Source organism: Budorcas taxicolor, chromosome 12 (genome assembly GCF_023091745.1).
Source record: "Budorcas taxicolor isolate Tak-1 chromosome 12, Takin1.1, whole genome shotgun sequence".
Lineage (NCBI taxonomy): Eukaryota > Metazoa > Chordata > Mammalia > Artiodactyla > Bovidae > Budorcas > Budorcas taxicolor.
In genome coordinates, this window is record NC_068921.1 from 84,480,631 (window position 1) to 84,498,359 (window position 17,729).

Here is a 17,729-nt window from a genome sequence, read left to right on the forward strand (position 1 = left end):
TTCGGTACCATCCGCCCCCGCCCCCGCCCGTGGGCTCCGCCTCCCCCCGCCCAACCCGAGTCTCCAGCCGTCCGCTGGTACCCGCTGCCCCGTGTGCTCTGTATTTTGCCTCCTGCCTTGTAGGAATGTCGCTTTTCCTGGAAGAAATTCTCCCTCCCGAGGGATTTTTCAGTCTCCCCCTAGACATTCCGTTTGCATTCCTAGTAAATGCTCTTGTCCAAATCATCACCACTCACTTTAACAACCCCCGAGGGCTTCCCAGGTGGCCCAGCGATAAAGAATCTGCAAGGCGCAAGGGATGCAGGTTCGATCCGGGGTTGGGAAGATCCCCAGGAGAAGGAAATGGAAACCCGATTCTTGCCTGGGAAATCCCTCGGATAGAGAAGCCTGGTGGGCTACAGTCCGTGGGGTTGCAAAGAGTCAGACACGACTTAGCGACTGAACAGTAACGACAACAGGTGGCTGGCACCCCCGAGTCCACGTTCGTGGCCCCAGACTTGTGCTCATCGATGGTCCTGACTTAGCCCCCGGCCCTGAGCTCACAGGGATCCGTAACTTAGCTAACCCCCGACTTCCATTCGTCCTACCGCTACCCGAGACTCATTTCTCACTGCTTCTCCGTTCCTAAGCCCTCCTTGAAACTGGTCAGCCATCCACATCTGGTGCCGGGCTGATAACGCAGCGTCCTTACCGTCTCACTGTTACCCGGACGGGCCGAGCTGGGGCCGGGCCCTCCAGGGTCTCACCCTGCGCTCCACGTTCGGCCTTCCCTTGCCCTCCTCCTCGCCACACTCTGCCCCTGCTCCGGTACCCCGTGGTCCCCCGCCCTGTGCCCACCCTGCGGGGCTCCCGCGCCCGCCGCAGCGCAGCCCCGTCTCTCCTGTCCGGCTCCGCTTGGCCTTCCCCGCTGCTGCGTCCCGGCTGGTCCGGAGCAGGCGGGCCGCTCCAAGCTCCCACTTTCTGAGTCGAGTCCCGCCCAGCAGGCTGAGAAGGGGCAACCTGTTAGGACGCACACCGGATGTCTCTCCCCCTCCTGTTGGCATTTTAAGTGTCAAAGGCTTTAACACATACGCAAATAAAGGCCCAGCAAAACCTTAACTCCGCCCAGGAGAAGGAGAGCATTCCGGAATATACACCCCTAGTCCCCCCGGCGTACTCGGACAGTCCCTTCTTGCATCATCCATGCGTTCCACACATCCCTGCCATTCACTGTGTCTTACCGCCCCCCTAGGATGGGAACATTTGAGGAATCACTTCTTTCAGATATATCTTCCTGAAAAACCATTTGGCTTAACTCTTCACATGCAGATACAATGTAGTGTCTGAACTCCATCCCAGGAGGAATCTCCGGGTGCGGAGGAGGAACAAGGTTGGGTCAGGGCTCTCCACTGGGCAAATCCCAGGAAGCCCCCGAGGCAGCCACCCGCTCAGGGGCATCTCAGCATCACCCGGGACGAACTGGCCAGCCTACTTTAGCCACTGTCTTCCAAATCTGGACTTACCCTGTGGCTCAGCTGGTAAAGAATCCACCTGCAATGCGGGAGACCTGGGTTCCATCCCTAGGTTGGGAAGATCCCCTGGAGAAGGGAAAGGCTCCCCACTCCAGTGTTCTGGCCTGGAGAATTCCGTGGACTCTATAGTCCATGGGGTCACAAAGAGTCAGACACAACTGAGCGACTTTCACTTTTTCACTTTCCAGCTCTGAATTTGGAAGTTCTCTCAGCCACTCACTGTTCTCAGGGGTTTCTCTAGCTCCGCAGACTTCTTAAAGAAGCCGTCTGCCCTCTAGTCCCCCCTAGTAAGAAGCTTCTCTCCCCTCTTGAAAATCTTCACTTCCCTTCCCTGAGAGATCTTGTCCTTAGCTTCTGTCTCCCCTCTGCTTTCTCCCACAAAAAACGCCGGGCTCCTTTCCTACCACAGACCCGTCCCCTCGTTGAACTCACACCTCCCACGTCCAGGAAAACCTGCACTCTAGTCAAGTGCCCGGTGAGGAGCTGGGCTCTCTGCTCGGACATTGCCCTGAGGACCCGATTAAATCGCACCAGGCTTGCAAAGAGTGTCAGTGAGGGCCAGCATTTCACTGCTCTGCCGCCCTCGTCCCGTAATTCAGTGACCTGCCCTCAGGAGCGGCAGGCCCCAGGGGTCAGGATCGGGCCAGCTGAGTTACTGCCAGAGTCCTCTATGCCTGCAGCAGACTCTCTCTCTCTCTCTCTCTCTCTCTCTCTTTTTTTTTTTTTTTTCTCATTTTCAAGAAATTGAAACTTATGCAATTGGGGGAAGGAGGAACTTCTTTAAGAAAAAGGGTAAAAATGACCCAAATTTAAGGAGCAAAGTGGACATCTATTTAACATGAGAAGATCAGTCTAAGCAAAATACTCATTATTCTATGCTTAGAAAAGTGCTTGTGCACAGTGGAGCTTGATGAAGATCTGTTGAAAGAAAAAGAAAAAATAAATAACAAATGTATTACTACAACAGAGTTATTATAGAAATTCTGTCAAAAAAAAAAGCAGTCAGGCACACAGACGTGAGCTGGGTGCTCTGCCTGACTTAAAAATGGCCTTTCCAAGTGGGATGGAGTCTGGAGCCTTCTGCTTTAGCCTTGGGGCCCACTCGCCTCTACCCATCTCCAGCTGCCAAGAGGCCACAGCCAACAGTGAGGATTTTTTTTTTTAAAGAGACTATGTTGGACCTTTGTGGAACAATAATGAAATAATTATCACTGGTGATTGTTGGGAAAATAGTGAAAACGTGAAACCTCCCACCACCAGTCAGGGATAGATGTCCAACATCCACACATCTTTTCTTCTGCAAGTTAGCACTCTTAGTAGAAATCGAACAGCTCTGGCCCTTTGATTGTGTTAGTGTTTCAAAACTCTGATGTTCTTATTGACGGTATTCCCCACGCTGTGTGTTTCACTCCCAGCCGTTTTGTAATGAAACTGCTCCTCTCAAGCTCCCTCTCCCGCTTCTCTCGTCCCCCTCCACCCTTCCCTCTGCCTGTTCACCTCTCTGACTCTGTTGTGTTATGTTTATTCACTTGTTTTGTTTTCAAAGTTCCACGTACAAGCGAAGCACACCGTAATTTGTCTTTCTCTGTCCGACTTATCTCACTTAACACAATACCTGCACTCATCTTGTCAGTAATGGCAAGATTTCATTTTTCGTGGCCGAGTACTGTTCCACGGCGGATATGTACATCTTCCTTATCCATTCATCCATCAGTGGGCGCTCGGGTGCTTCCATTTCTTGGCTGCTAGGTCTTGTCCAGTTTAGCAGTCTTAGGTGGAAAGAAACAGCCTTGGGCCTTTGAATGTAGAACACATCTACCTCACAGGGTGTGAAATTTTCCTTACCTTATAATTTTATAAGTAGTGATTAAAACTCAAAAGGCATATCATTAACGGCAGAAATCCTTTTATATGTTTCCAATAATCTCGTGTGAATGGGGAGAAATAATTGCTGAGATGTATGATTTTTCTATAATAATTCACACGGGTTTTCCAGTTAGTAAATTTGTCAACTCTTTTTCCAGTCACGCATGGCACGGTTTCCTTTAGAAAGTGGGTTTTCGTATAACGTTATTGTTGTATTCATTCATTCATTATTCACCCTCTTTTCTTTTTCTTTCAACAAATATTTGTGGAGCACCTACTCTGTGCAAGCACTCTTGGGGGCACCAAGGTTGCCTTTGAGCTCAAGGTGTCAATTTTCTGGAGGGAAGAGACAGAAAATAAGCCAACAGTTGACATGTAGCATGTCATATGGCGAGAAGGACCTTCTCACATGGTGAGAAGGACGGAAACTGACCTGGGTGAGGAGAAGGGTGCTGTTTTTCTCGAAGGTGGTCGGGAAGGTTGTTCTGCTCAGGGTGGTTTGAGCCGAGCCCTGAACAAAATACAGAACCCCCGCCCACCCCTCAGACCACCCCGGGGAGAGTCAGAGGCTGAGTTGAGGGTTGCAGAGACGCTGGCAAGCCTGGGGAGGTGGGTGGCCGGCAGGTAGTTGGGAATGAGGTCAAGGCAATCAGGGAGTGGGATCCTGGGGTTGGAGGGGGGCGGTCTGTCAACCTCAAGAAGCCTTTGGATTTTGACCTGAGCAAAATTAGAAACCAGCAGAGAGACACGAGTAGGGAAGACCAGGATCCGCCTTAGCTTTGCGTTTTCAATTCCAAGTGTCCATTTTTGTTTCCCTATGGTTGCTTTACAATGTTGTGTTAGTTTCTGCCGTACAGCAGCGTGAATCAAGCGTGTGTGCACATATATTCCCTTCCTCTGGAGCCTCCCTCCCACCCCCATCCCGCCCCGGGTTGTCACGGAGCCCCGAGCTGAGCTCCCTGTCAATAGAGCGCTCCCCACTGTCTGTCTTACACGTGGTCGTGTATACGCGCCAACCCCAGTCTCAGCTCATCCCACCCTCTCCTTCCCCTGACGTGTCCACAATCCCTTCCCTACGTCTGCGTCTCTCTCCCGCAGTGGCACAAGTGAAGCTATCTAACTTAGCTTTTAAAACAGGGTTTGTCCACCTCAGCCCTCTGTGGCCAGGTGAATGGACACTCCGGGCCAGGTGAGTCTTCACTCCAGGGTCTGTCCTGAGTGTTGTGAGTGGTTTTGTAACATCCCTCCTACATGCCAGTGGCACCCACCTCCCTGGTGTGACAACCAACAATGTCTCCAGACAGCGTCACATGTCCCCTGGAGGTTTGGGGGGTGCTGTGTCATCTCTTACTGAAAGTCACAGATTTCGAAACATCACACCCACCCGGGATAACTAATATATATACAAAAGCTAGCATTGGACTACGGGATTTTTTTGTTTGTTTGCATTTCGATTTTGAGATTTGCTCAAATTCTCTCGTTCAATTAATACTCAGCTAGAATGTGCCTTCATGGCCTCCTTATGCTCAGTCATCGTATCTTAATATAAAGGCCAGGATTTTATCTTTGAGTCAGATCCCAGCATGATTCATCTTCCGCAGACCTGTGAGAGCAGCCCCAGGTGGGGTCACGGAGAATCCAAGTTCACAGGCTACAAGAAAATTCCGCAGGGACTCGAATTATCCAGTGTCAACGCTCGGTCCTTTGGAAGTCTGCCCTGAGCTACACGGATCGCTGATATCTCCAGGTGCAGGGACGCAGACAGGACGCAGACACCCCTTTAAAGCTCTGGGTGGGGTTTTCCACCACTCACTTTCCTACTTGTTTGCTTAGATTCGTTGAGAATCTCAAACGTTTTCTTTTGCTGTGACTTTTCTTCACCCTCAGAACCCTGAGGACCACGGCTTGGAGGCATGAACAAACGATGACTTTATCGGTTCCATGTTATTTTTTTTTCTAGTTTTCCATGAAGTATGCATCTGACCTGCAGTTTTATAGCTAAGCCTCCTCCAGGCTTCCTGCCAGAGTCCTCTTGCCGTCTTGCTGTTCTAATGTCTTCCGTGCTTAAGCAGGGTCACGGGCGTACCTTTGACAAGGAGTGCTGCAGCCATTCCGCCACGAAACTGACAGCGGGGGAGCAAAGCCAAATCGTCCAGAGCCTCTGCCCGGGCCCCTCACTGTGGTTGAATCGAGAGATGAACAAGCTGGAACGCAGACTCTCACGCACTTACCCACCTTGGAATCAGGGCGCTTATGGGCAGAGGCTGACACAGAAAGTAGACGCCCCTGGCTGATATTCATGAATAAGCATAACCTCAGTGAGGATGTCAGTATTGAGGTGGCCACTCTCTTTTCAGTGGCCAGAGGACAGCTCTTCAATCTGGGGCTCCCAGTTCATTCCCACCAAGGCATGGTGGGAAAGACCCAGAAAGACCCAGAAAAGAAACTGCCTTATCCTTACATCAGCAGGTGAAATAAGGAGGAAAGGCTTGACGTAGAGGCCAAGTTGAGGAATGAGAGTGGGTGGATGGACAGAGCCCTGCACACCTCGGTCTAAACCCCACGGCTCCACTGACTCACTGTGAAACGTCCACAGGCGGGTTTCCCTCCCTGGGGCCTCGTGACATCATCTGGAAAACAGGTGAGGGAGTAAGGACTCCACCGCCCTGTTAGGAAAGGGAGGATTAATTCAAGTCCCTCCTGCAGCAGGAGACTGGCCCGCAATGAACACCCGGGAGATGCTGATTACCTAAGAACCGTGTGAAGAATCGCCATCCGGGTGACCACGCATTCTTATGTCTTAAGAAGGACTCATTCCCTTATTCCAACCCAGAGCCATCCTTGGAATAGGCAGATATTTGGTCTTACAGAGATCAAACCAGTCAATCCTAAAGAAAGCCAACCCTGAATATTCATTAGGACTGATGCTGAAGCTGAAGCTCCAATACCTTGGCCACCTGGTGCGAAGAGCTGACTCATCGGAAAAGACCCTGATGCTGGGAAAGATTGAAGGCAAAAGGAGAAGAGGGTGGCAGGGAATGAGGTGGTTAGATAGCATCACCGACTCAATGGACATGAGTTTGAGCAAACTCTGGGGCACAGTGAAGGACAGAGGAGCCTGGTGTGCTGCAGTCCACGGGGTCACAGATTCGGACATGACTTAGCAACTGAACAACAGTCACTTTTATGATAAAAACATAAAGAACACTTTAGTAGATAATATAAGGATCACAGCCTAACTTGTATGACACGTTTTAAAACATTTCTTGGCTGCAGTTGAAACTGCTGATTGGAATTATGAGAATTTTTTTTTTTTTAACTTTTAATAGCAAAAATGGAGGGTTCGACCCAAAATTAAATATATCCATTGTTTATGAGTTAGCAGCTCATTCTGGGGGATGCTAGCATCACACGCTCTTACCGAGAGTCCACACACCGTCTCAGAGGATTGAGTACTGAACTGCCAGACCTAAGAGGAGTGCCTGTTACCTTGGGCAATGCCCTGTTTCACATCCTGAGCCCAAACAAGACCCCTGGAGAAGGCTCCCTGACCCACACGGCCCAAGAACCTGGACTGCCCTGCCCCGATGCTGCCCCGCTGGGAACCCACCGCGGTCCATCACCTCGCCTGATCCTTTGCTTGCTGGCTGTCGACCACACTCCTGAGAGGTGACCTCCCAGCTCCCTGCCTGGGCCTCATGGTATCCCAGCCCCGGGGAGAGTCTGGGCAGGGAAACTCTCAATAAATGGCTGAATTAAAGAATGGAAAAAAATAGTTTCAAGAGAAATAAAAGCAGATAAATGTGTCTTGAGACGGCTTTAAAACCAAATGTGTTTTACTAATTTTCGGAAGATTTTTCTGGAAAAGGCCAAGTAGAGTTGACCAAATCGAACAGACATTCTTTCAGCTCCAGCTGTTGGATGATCTCCAGTTGTCACGAGCTGAGAGGGTGATTCCAAAACCTGGCCTTGGCCACTGTTCCCACGCAGGCCTTTTCACTCTTTTATACATATATATGTGCACTTTCCCTGGTGGCTCAGATGCTAAAGCATCTGCCTGCAATGCAGACCCATGTAGGGTCCCTGGGTTGGAAGATCCCCTAGAGAAGGAAATGGCAACCCACTCCAGTACTCTTGCCTGGAAAATCCCACGGAGTCGCAAAGAGTCAGACAAGACTGAGCGACTCCACTCTCTCTCTATATATATAATTTTATTCATCTATTTGTTTGGGGCTCTGCTGGGTCTTCCTTGCTGCGTGGACTTTTCTCCAGCTGCAGTGAATGGGGCTTCTCATTGTGGGGGCCACGCTCTAGCTGCAGCTCCGGGCCTGCAGGCTCCCGGAGTTGCTGCTCCCAGGCCCCGGAGCACAGGGTCAATAGCTGTGGCCCGCAGGCTGAGCCGCCCCATGGCCTGTGGGATCTCCCCAGATCAGGGGCGGAGCCCGCGACTCCTGCAGTGACAGGCGGATTCCTGACCACTGAGCCGCCAGGGGCGCTCTTTTCACTTGTGTCTTAAAGGCAAAGAGTCAGGAGCTACTCCCTGGGTCACAGAAATGTAAACACTCCTGGCTGGTTGTCAAAGCCCTGCTCTTTTTGCCCTCCTTCTGTCTGCCCACTGCTTGCCTCTTGAAGCCTGGCACATGCTCCTGTGTGTGCCCACCAGGCACGTGCTCACTCATAACATAGTGGATGCCATACAGCACGGAGGAGGGGGCTCTGAGCAGGATCCTGGGTGGGGGGAGCAGGTGCTGGGCTGTGCAGAGGGTACCCCAGGCCGAGAAGCGTGAGTCGGTGTGGGGCCTCTGGGTAGGGGCTCCTGCCCTGGGCGCTATCTGAGTGCACATCCGAATCAGGGGAGGCTACGTCCAGGAGGCAGAGCTAGGGTTCCGCCCAGCCCAGCCCTGGGGGTGAGCTCAGCCTTCCTCCTGCCTCCTTCGGCATCCCAGCAGATGAACTGTTCACCATCTGCAAAATCCAGTAAAGCACATTACATTTTGTATCCTGTGAACAACGTCTTAGCCTAAAACTGCAGAAGGACCTAAGAGACAGCAGAGTCTACTGGGCGCCCGCAGCCAAGGGGCAGAAGCAGCATGGGAAATCCTGATGTCCCACAGGAATCCCCCAGCGGTGAAACTCTTTTTTTTTTTTTTGGCTCCTCAGCCTAACTTAGGCAGTGGCTTCTGTGTTTCTGCATCTCAGAGAGCTCAATATAGGACATGCGTGTTGACATTTAGGTGATTTTGTTACGTACAGAATGCAGAAGTAGGGTTTTGAAGTCTTAATATTCCTAAGTGGGGACTCCCAGGTGGCTCAGAGGTAAGAATCCACATTCAATGCAGGAGACGTGGGTTTGATCCCTGGGTTGGGAAGATCCCCTGGAGGAGGGCATGGCAACCCACTCCAGTATTCTTGCCTGGAGAATCCTGTGGACAGAGGAGTCTGGTGGGCTACAGTCCTTGGGGTCGCAAAGAGTCAGACACGACTTAGCGACTGAGTATGCACGCATTCCTAAGTGGATAATAACATATTTTGTAACCATAAAAGTATAGTGTTTTTTTTCAAAACTGTTAAGTTTGCCTCAGCTCTATTTAAAAACTCAGAAAACTTCTAAAACATGAACATATCATCATATTTCTTTCAGGAAATAACCTTCACAAGATATGCAGTTCTGTAGTTACACATATGATGTCGAACATGCTATAGGACTTTGGAAATAGCAGATGATGAAATCCACTATTGTCACTTAACGCAGCCCATTGCATTTACCAGCGGTATAGCAGACTGACGAATGCATTGCAGACCACACATTTGATTAGGGATGATTATTAATTTGCTATTTCAAATGTAATGAACGTTTGACTTCCTGAGTTTTATTATTTCCTTCCACTATTTGATTCAACTTATTGGGTACATTTGATCAGGAAAGAATCATTTTTTTCTACAATTTATTTTAGGTTTTGAAACGAACATGAACCTTACTAGCCGAGATGATTTTGGTACTTCAGAAATTACATCAGAGACGCAGGACAGAAATGCAAATAACCATGGAATTCAATTTTCTAATTCACTCTCCAGTGCAATGACTGCTGAAAATGGAAATTCCGTCTCAAACGGTGAGCACTTCTTTAAACTCGGAAGTAAACAGATACAAGTTTTGAGTTGTATCAACTTTCTAGGGGGAATAAAACAAAAATGAAGTGGGCTTAAAAACTGGGAAAGGGCATAAAAGATGAAATGTCACTGTAGGGTATATTGCCAACTTATTATTTTCAAGTTAAAGAATTAAAATTGCATTCAATATTAGTTAGCTTTTTTTCCCCAGAGATTTTTGTGGAGTATTTGGTCTGTGGAAGCTAGTATAAAATGAGACTTCTCCTGAGCAGAGGAGATGATGCTCTAATAGTATTTTTAAAGAAAAATATAGTCTTTTTTTTTCAATTTTGTATATAAGAAAGCTGTGGTACGTATACAAAATGGAATATTATTCAGCTACTAAAAATAATGCATTTGAATCAGTTCTAATGAGGTGGATGAAACTGGAGCCTATTATACAGAGTGAAGTAAGTCAGAAAGAAAAACACCAATACAGTATATTAACACACATATATGGAATTTAGAAAGATGGTAACGATGACCCTATATGCAAGGCACAGATGTAAAGAACAGACTTTTGGACTCTGGGAGAAGGCAAGGGTGGGATGATTTGAGAGAATAGCATTGAGACATGTGTATTACCATATGTGAAACAGATCGCCAGTCCAGGTTGGATGCATGAGACAGGGTGCTCAGGGCCGGTGCACTGGGATGACCCCGAGGGATGGGGTGGGGAGGGAGGTGGGAGGGGGCTTCAGGATGGGGAACATGTGTAAGCCCATGGCTGATTCATGTCGATGTATGGCAAAACCACTACAATATTGTAAGATAATTAGCCTCCAATTTAAGTAAATTAATTAATTTAAAAAATTTGTATGCAGTCGTTGATTTGTTAGTGTTTGTTAGTTTCAGATGTACATCAAAGTGATTCAGATATAGATATATACACACACACACATATTCTTTTTTAGATTCTTTTCCCTTATAGGTTATTACAAGCAGTGAGTAAAGTTCCTGTTGATTATTTCCATGCCTCAGAAGAGTGAAGGGAAATAGTCTTGAAAGAATGGTAAACTCCACCCTGGTCTAGGTATCCGATACGGGTATGTCTGTGGACATGTCTTATAGAAACTGACCTGGCTGTGTGTATCTAAAAGCTGTCTAATAGTGGCTTAGACAAACAGCTTATTCCGTCCACCCTAGAAGCAGCCCAGGGCTTCTAAGTAATGTCTGAAGAGAAAATTCAGACCAACCTTCTCTTGAAGAGCCTGAGGGCAGGGGTGTGGGCTGCAATGAAAGCCAAGCAAGGAGGCCTGAATTCTAGGCTTTTCTCTGAAGGACATCAGGGGTGCTCACCAAGCCCAGTGGAGGCAGCTGGGACACTGGGTTGTGTCTCCCAGGACTGTGGGGACAGGCTGTGTCCAGAACGCCCCATGGCCCTAGGTGAGCTTGAAGGGTCCATTGTAAGAGTCAAACGAAGAACTTGTTGGCCCCCAGCTCGTCTGTGAATCGTCTCAGTTCCTGGGGCCGGACTGAGGTCCTTCAGGACAGAGGCCACAGGCACCCGGAGGAGAAGAGGGCGTGGATCTACCCTGAAGGACAGTGACATCATCCTTAGCTTCAGGATGTCCTTACAAACCACTTTTCAAATACAGAGTTCAACACGTCGTCAAAAGGAAACAGACACATGGAGACAAAATAAGATGAAAAATTGCAAGCAGAAATAGCAGTGTATCCACGGGCCTCAAAAGACTGGAGTTCAGAGGCACACGCTTTGAAGTAACTATGTTTACTTTGCCTAAGGAGATAAAAGAATGAAAATCTCAGCAGAAATCAGAAACCATAAAAACATATCAAATGGAAATTCTGAGATTGAAGAATACAGTCATAAAATTAAGTACAATAGAGGATGAGCTTAAAGTTAATTAGACACAGCCATTAAGAAAAAAAAATCCTAGGGAAGAGGAAGATAAATCAGAAAATATCCAGAATGAAGGACAAAGAAGCAGAGTGGAAATTTCAGAAATTGATTTAAAGACATAAAGGATATGGCGAGAAGGGTTATTGGAATCCTAGGGAAAGAAGATGGAGTCCATGGGGGAGAGATGATTTCGTGAGAAACTGGAGAGAGTTTTCCAACACTGATGCAAACACTAAGCAACTGGCTTAAGTGGGCAGTTTCTTATAAACATGCACCTTCCGTATGACCCAGCAGCCCCACCCTGAGGTGTTTGCAGAAGAGAAATGCAAACAGCGTCCACAGGAACACCTGTATGCAAATACGAATCCCGCTCACATTCATAGTCACCTGAAACTGGGAATCCTAGAGGAAATCAACCCTGAATACTCATCGGAAGGCCTGATGCTGAAGCTGAAGCTCCAGTACTTTGGAGAGCTGGAAAAGACCCTGATGCTGGGACAGATTGAAGGCGGGAGGAGAAGGGGGCAACAGAGGATGGGATGGGTGGATGGCATCACTGGGTGGATGGCATCACTGCCTGGATGGACACGAGTTTGAGCAAGCTGTGGGAGATAGTGAAGGACAAAGGAGCCTGCGTTCTACAGTCCATGGGGTCCCAGAGAGTTGGACAAAATAGAGCAACTGATCAAGAGCAAAACCTGGAGATAAATGAAGTGCCCTTCAGCTGGCGACTGGACAGTATTCCATATCTATTGCCTTGCAACAATTACCCTCCGCCCCCAGAACGTAGAGGCTGTGGTTTGTAGTTTCTGGGAGTCAGGAACCTGGGTGTGGCTGAACTGAGTGCCTTGGGTTCGGGGTCTCTCACCGGGAAGTGATCAGCCATCAGCCAGAACTGCAGGCTTCTTGAGGCTAGCTGGAGAGATGGCCCAGCCTCAGTATCACTTCCATAAGCGTCTCCACAAGGGAGGCTTCACGACAGGGCCAGGGCTTCCCCCAGAGCAAGCTGTCCACAGGAAAGCCGGGACGAGCCCCCGGGGTGGAAGCCACACTCACCGCCCGGCTGCTCCTGGAGGAGACAGCCAGCGCTCCGGCCACGTGCAGCTTGTGGGCTTTGGGCCACACGTCCAGTCGACTCATGGGAGGGGCTTCTGTGAGGGGCGAGTGCCTCCAGGTGGGCCCATCAGGGACCACTTCACAGGCTGCCCAGCGCATGGATGAAAAAGGATAAACCGCTACTGAAGGAGACAGAAATGGATGCATCACAAAGGCATTGCACTGCATTTAAAAAATCCAAAGGTCCTGAGTCCATTTATGTGACATTTTGAAAAATGCAGGCACAGGGACAGTAAGAGATGAGTGGGCCGCCAGAGACGGGGGCTGGGCTACTGTAAAGAAATATCCAGGCTGGCTGGTCTGTAAGGAGCAGTGGCTTCATGGCCGCAGTTGTGGGGGCGGGAGTCCAAGGTTAGGGCACCGGTTAGGGTGGCAGCCCTCTTCTAGGCTGCAGGTGGCTGGCTTCTTGCTTGTCCCCAACTGGTGGAGGGAAGAAGGTAGCCAGCTCTCTGGGGCCGCTTTTATAAGGGCACTAACCCCATTCGTCTAGTCAAGGCTATGATTTTTCCTGTGGTCATGTATGGATGTGAGAGTTGGACTGTGAAGAAAGCTGAGCACCAAGGAATTGATGCTTTTGAACTGTGGTGTTGGAGAAGACTCTTGAGAGTCCCTTGAACTGCAAGAAGATCCAACCAGTCCATTCTAAAGGAGATCAGTCCTGGGATTTCTTTGGAAGGAATGATGCTGAAGCTGAAACTCCAGTACTCTAGCCACCTCATGCGAAGAGTTGACTCATTGGAAAAGACTCTGATGCTGGGAGGGATTGGGGGCAGGAGGAGAAGGGGATGACAGAGGATGAGATGGCTGGATGGCATCATGGACTCAATGGACGTGGGTTTGGGTGAACTCCAGGAGTTGGTGATGGACAGGGAGGCCTGGCGTGCTGCGATTCATGGGGTCACAAAGAGTCGGACAGGACTGAGCAACTGAACTGAACTGAACTGAACCCCATTTGTGGGGCCTCCACCCTCAGGACCTAATCATCCCAAAGGTTCCACCTCCTAATGCCACCACTTTTGGGTTAGGATTTCAACATGTGAGTTTTAGGGGAACACAGACTTTCAGAGACCTGGTTACCCCCTAAAGGTTCTATCTCCCAATGCCACCACATTGGGGGCTAGAATTCCAACGTATGGATTTTAGGGGACAGAGATGTTAAGACCGCAGCAGACTGCAGACGGGCATGTGATACTGACAAACAGAAGTGAGTGTGGTCCTGTAAATTCAGGCTTCCCTGGTGGCTCAGACGAATCTGCCTGCAATGCGGGAGACCTGGGTTCAATCCCTGGGTCACGAAGATCCTCTGGAGGAGGGCATGTCAACCCACTCCAGTATTCTAACCTGGAGAATCCCATGGACAGAGGAGCCTGGCAGGCTGCAGTCCACGGGGTCGCAAAGAATCAGATATGACTGAGCGACCAAGCACAGCCCAGCACGTATGATAAAGGTGAATCTTTCTGTCTGTAAGTGTCACTTTTTAAAAAATAAATAAAACGCTGAATAGAATAAATACAAAGAAAACCACACCTAGGCATATCATAGTAAACCAAGCGTGAATCTTAAGAGCAGCCAGTGAGAGTCAAAGTCGCTCAGTCATGTCGAACACCTTGCGACCCCATGGAATTCTCCAGGCCAGAATATTTGAGTGGGTAGCCTTTCCCTTCTCCAGGAGATCTTCCCAACCCAGGGATTGAACCTGAGTCCCCTGCATTGCAGGCAGATTCTTTAAAGCAGCCAGAGATTAAAATAAAAAGACAAATTACTTTCAAAGAATCAGTGGACATTCAAAGACAATGAAATACCATATTTTTTAAAATGAGGGAGCAAGAAGGTGGGGCAGTATTTCCCAATGGCTGTTTGGTAGCCAGGATGGTGGCACCCTGGCTTCCCCCTGCTTTCTCTGACTTCCCTCCAGGTCCACGTAAGGTCATAGGGTGTGTGTAGCTTTTCATCTGAGAATGTTGCTCACCCAAGGATGCTCATTGCTGACCTGCCCAGCAGGAGGAGGTAAATGGGTCTTGGATAAAATCTAGCAGGCGATTTGCATCACCAGTCTCGATTTGCTTAGGAGGAGTCATAGGGGTGGGGAGTTGATTGGAGCAAGGTTTGTTCAAGCTTGGCACGAAGGACCCCAGGGTAATGCGGGAAGGTTCTGTTTACACCCAGCAAGAAGACTGGTTCAGTGGCACACACACATAGAAAATGCCCCAAAATGTCTCTGAATGCTGGCCATCTGCAACCCCAATATTAAGCAGGGATCACATACAAGGGTTGGAAGTGTTGACTCAGAAGATGGCGGCTTTTTGGTGCCTTGCGAGGAAATGACACAGGGTAGACACAGAAGGGTTTTTATACCGGCCGTAAAGATTTCTAGGGAAAGGATCTGCAGTTACTCAAAAATGTGTTACCGCCAAGAACAGGCAGAGACTGCACCAGCTCCTGGGGTCCCGCAGCACGGGTCTTCCTAAGTTTTATCTCTGACTTGAGCAGCTTCTTAAGTAATCTCTTACTCTTCACGTGGAGTTTTCATTTTATGCAGGTTGTGGGAACTACATGTTTATGTGACAATTTGAAAAATAAAGGAAAGAATAAACAATAAGTAAAAACTACTATTCCTTATATTACCTAAAAATCCCCAAAACATGTCTCATATTCCACTTTGTAGAATTCTGTATTTTTTTCATACAAATGTATCTGTGTGCATTTAGAAGATGTTTGGTGTTTTTTTTACACTCTACACATGGCTTTAACCACCTGCTTTTTTCCCTGAGAGATCTCATGTAGCATATTTCTAGGTGAGCAAATGCAGACCTGTGTTGTTGACTGCTGGTCATTAATTGTATGCGATGCATAGCTTCTCATCAGATACGACTACCATGACTTAAAATAAGCAAGTCCTGCCTGTTGGATATTAGAATTATCTCCCGATTTTCCACCCTTGAAATAACACTAGATGTTTATGTTGGGTTACTCCAACTTGATTGAAATGAGCATTTTGTAAAACTTTTCATATTCGTGTTTGAAACTATGTGTGTGTGTGTTTAGATGGAAATAGAGAGATGTAATCTTTCTTATACATGAATATGTATGGCTGAGTCCCTTTGCTATTCACCTGAAACTATCACAACATTGTTAGTTGGCTATACTCCAACTATAAAGTTAAAGAGCGAAAACATTCCCGTCTAAAATCTCTGATGATAACCCTTTGTAAAAAGAAGAGGATAACAAAAATATTGCATACCCTTTTATTGAAATTAAATATTTCTAAAATAGTAAAAATGGAATTTGAATGATGGCAATAGTCAACAAGTATGTGATAAGCAACTCTTTCTCAAAGGTTGCATGTATCTAGTATGAAGGTAATAATTTACTATTTATTTTCAATTTGGGGGTATTTAAGGATAGCTGCTAAACAAAAAAGGAATTTAAAATATATTGTATGATCAAAACTGAATATACAAATGTTTAAAACGGTAGCCATATATCCTTTCATTTTTACTAAATTTTCACTCCCTGCCATTCTCCCTAGCTGATCTGGGTGATCTCTTTCCTGAGGAAAGAGAAAATAGGCATGCCCCTTTGACAAAATATTTAATTTGTGTGTGTTTTGAGTCAAAAGCCAAAAACTATGGCTTTGTGAAATACCAAAAACTCTGAGTCTTAATCTAAAAATCAAACTAAATCCCCAAACTGGTTGGAACAAAAACAAAACTCCTGTAGACCAAATGGAAATTTTTGTGGGATATATTGCCTGAAATTAATCATATAAAATTAAATATTTAGGAATATTGGGCTTCTAAACTTCAGTATGTGACTGATAGTGTATGTTCAAACCCTGGAACACAGATTTATATGTTACGCGTTAAATGCTGACAGAGAACAGAATTTAAAATAACACCAGGTCTGTATTGCAATTCGTAGAAGATCACTTGAAAATCTCAAGAGCTATGTGCACAAAAGAAAAGTTATTTCAGCTAGGCTTTCAACCTTTCAAAGCAACTTGAAGTGTTTATGTTGACCTACTTGTGTTGACACCATGAAACCTTCCCATGACTAGGAAAATAGCTGGCTCAAGACTCTGGCGATGCAGTACCAGCCTTCACTGATTGGAACAGCATTGCGTATTTCATAGGAACCCGTGAGTCCTGTGCCAAGGCCAGAGTCAGAAAATCCCTCCTAGTCAGTATGATAAAAGCTGACTGAATATTATACATGTACAGCACATGATACACCGTTGTTCAGTCGCTCAGTCGTGTCCGACTCTTTGCGGCCCCATGGACTGCAGCACGCCAGGCCTCCCTGTCCATCACCAACTCCCGGAGCTTGCTCAAACCCAGCTCCATTGAGTCGGTGATGCCATCCAACCATCTCACCCTCTGTCGTCCCCTTTCTTCCTGCCCTCAATCTTTCCCCCTGCCCTCAATCTTTCCCAGCATCCGGGTCTTTTCCAGTGAGTCAACTCTTCGCATCAGGTGGCCTAAGTATGTCACATATATACAAAGTATGATACGCATGTGATCATTATAACCCAAATCGGTTGTTGCTGCTGCTGCTGCTAAGTCGCTTCAGTTGTGTCTGACTCTGTGCGACACCATAGACGGCAGCCCACCAGGCTCCCCTGTCCCTAGGATTCTCCAGGCAAGAACACTGGAGTGGGTTGCCATTTCCTTCTCCAATGCATGAAGGTGAAAAGAGAAGGTGAAGTCGCTCAATCATGTCTGACTCTTAGCGACCCCATGGACTGTAGCCTACCAGGCTCCTCCATCCATGGGATTTTCCAGGCAAGAGTACTGGAGTGGGATGCCATTGCCTTCTCCGCCAAATCGGTTAGTGGTACTGATTCAGAATCAACAGCATATAGTCAATATGCTTTTTGAATAAAGTCACAAGATGGGAATAAATGCTTAAAATAACTTGAAATTTTAATTGAATCAGAAATCGTGTTATTTTCGAGGAAACAGTTTCTCTTGAATGCCAGTATCTGCACCCTACCTCTGCTACCCAGCAATAATGATCTGTTTGCTCATTTGCTGAAATATAGTTATGTGTGGGTAATTATAGCTATCACTTACTTTAATTGCCATCTTTTACTGATGTGAACACAGGCTTAGATCTTTTCTCGTATACTTAATTATTCCCTGGACTTGTGGTTATTTATCATTAGATTAGAGAACAGTTTTTAGTGCTAGAATGTTGTCATTATATCAAACAAAATATTGTGA

The 17,729-nt window shown here is 47.4% G+C and overlaps 1 protein-coding gene across 1 annotated transcript in view; it reads left to right on the plus strand.

Moving 5' to 3' along the window:
• MYO16 (myosin XVI) overlaps positions 1 to 17,729 on the plus strand; it is a 395,654-nt gene that overhangs the window by 353,706 nt on the left and 24,219 nt on the right. The window contains exon 32 of the mRNA XM_052650218.1: positions 9,332 to 9,490. Within this exon, the coding sequence (XP_052506178.1) occupies positions 9,332 to 9,490 (159 nt within the window). The remainder of the gene's footprint in view (positions 1 to 9,331; positions 9,491 to 17,729) is intronic.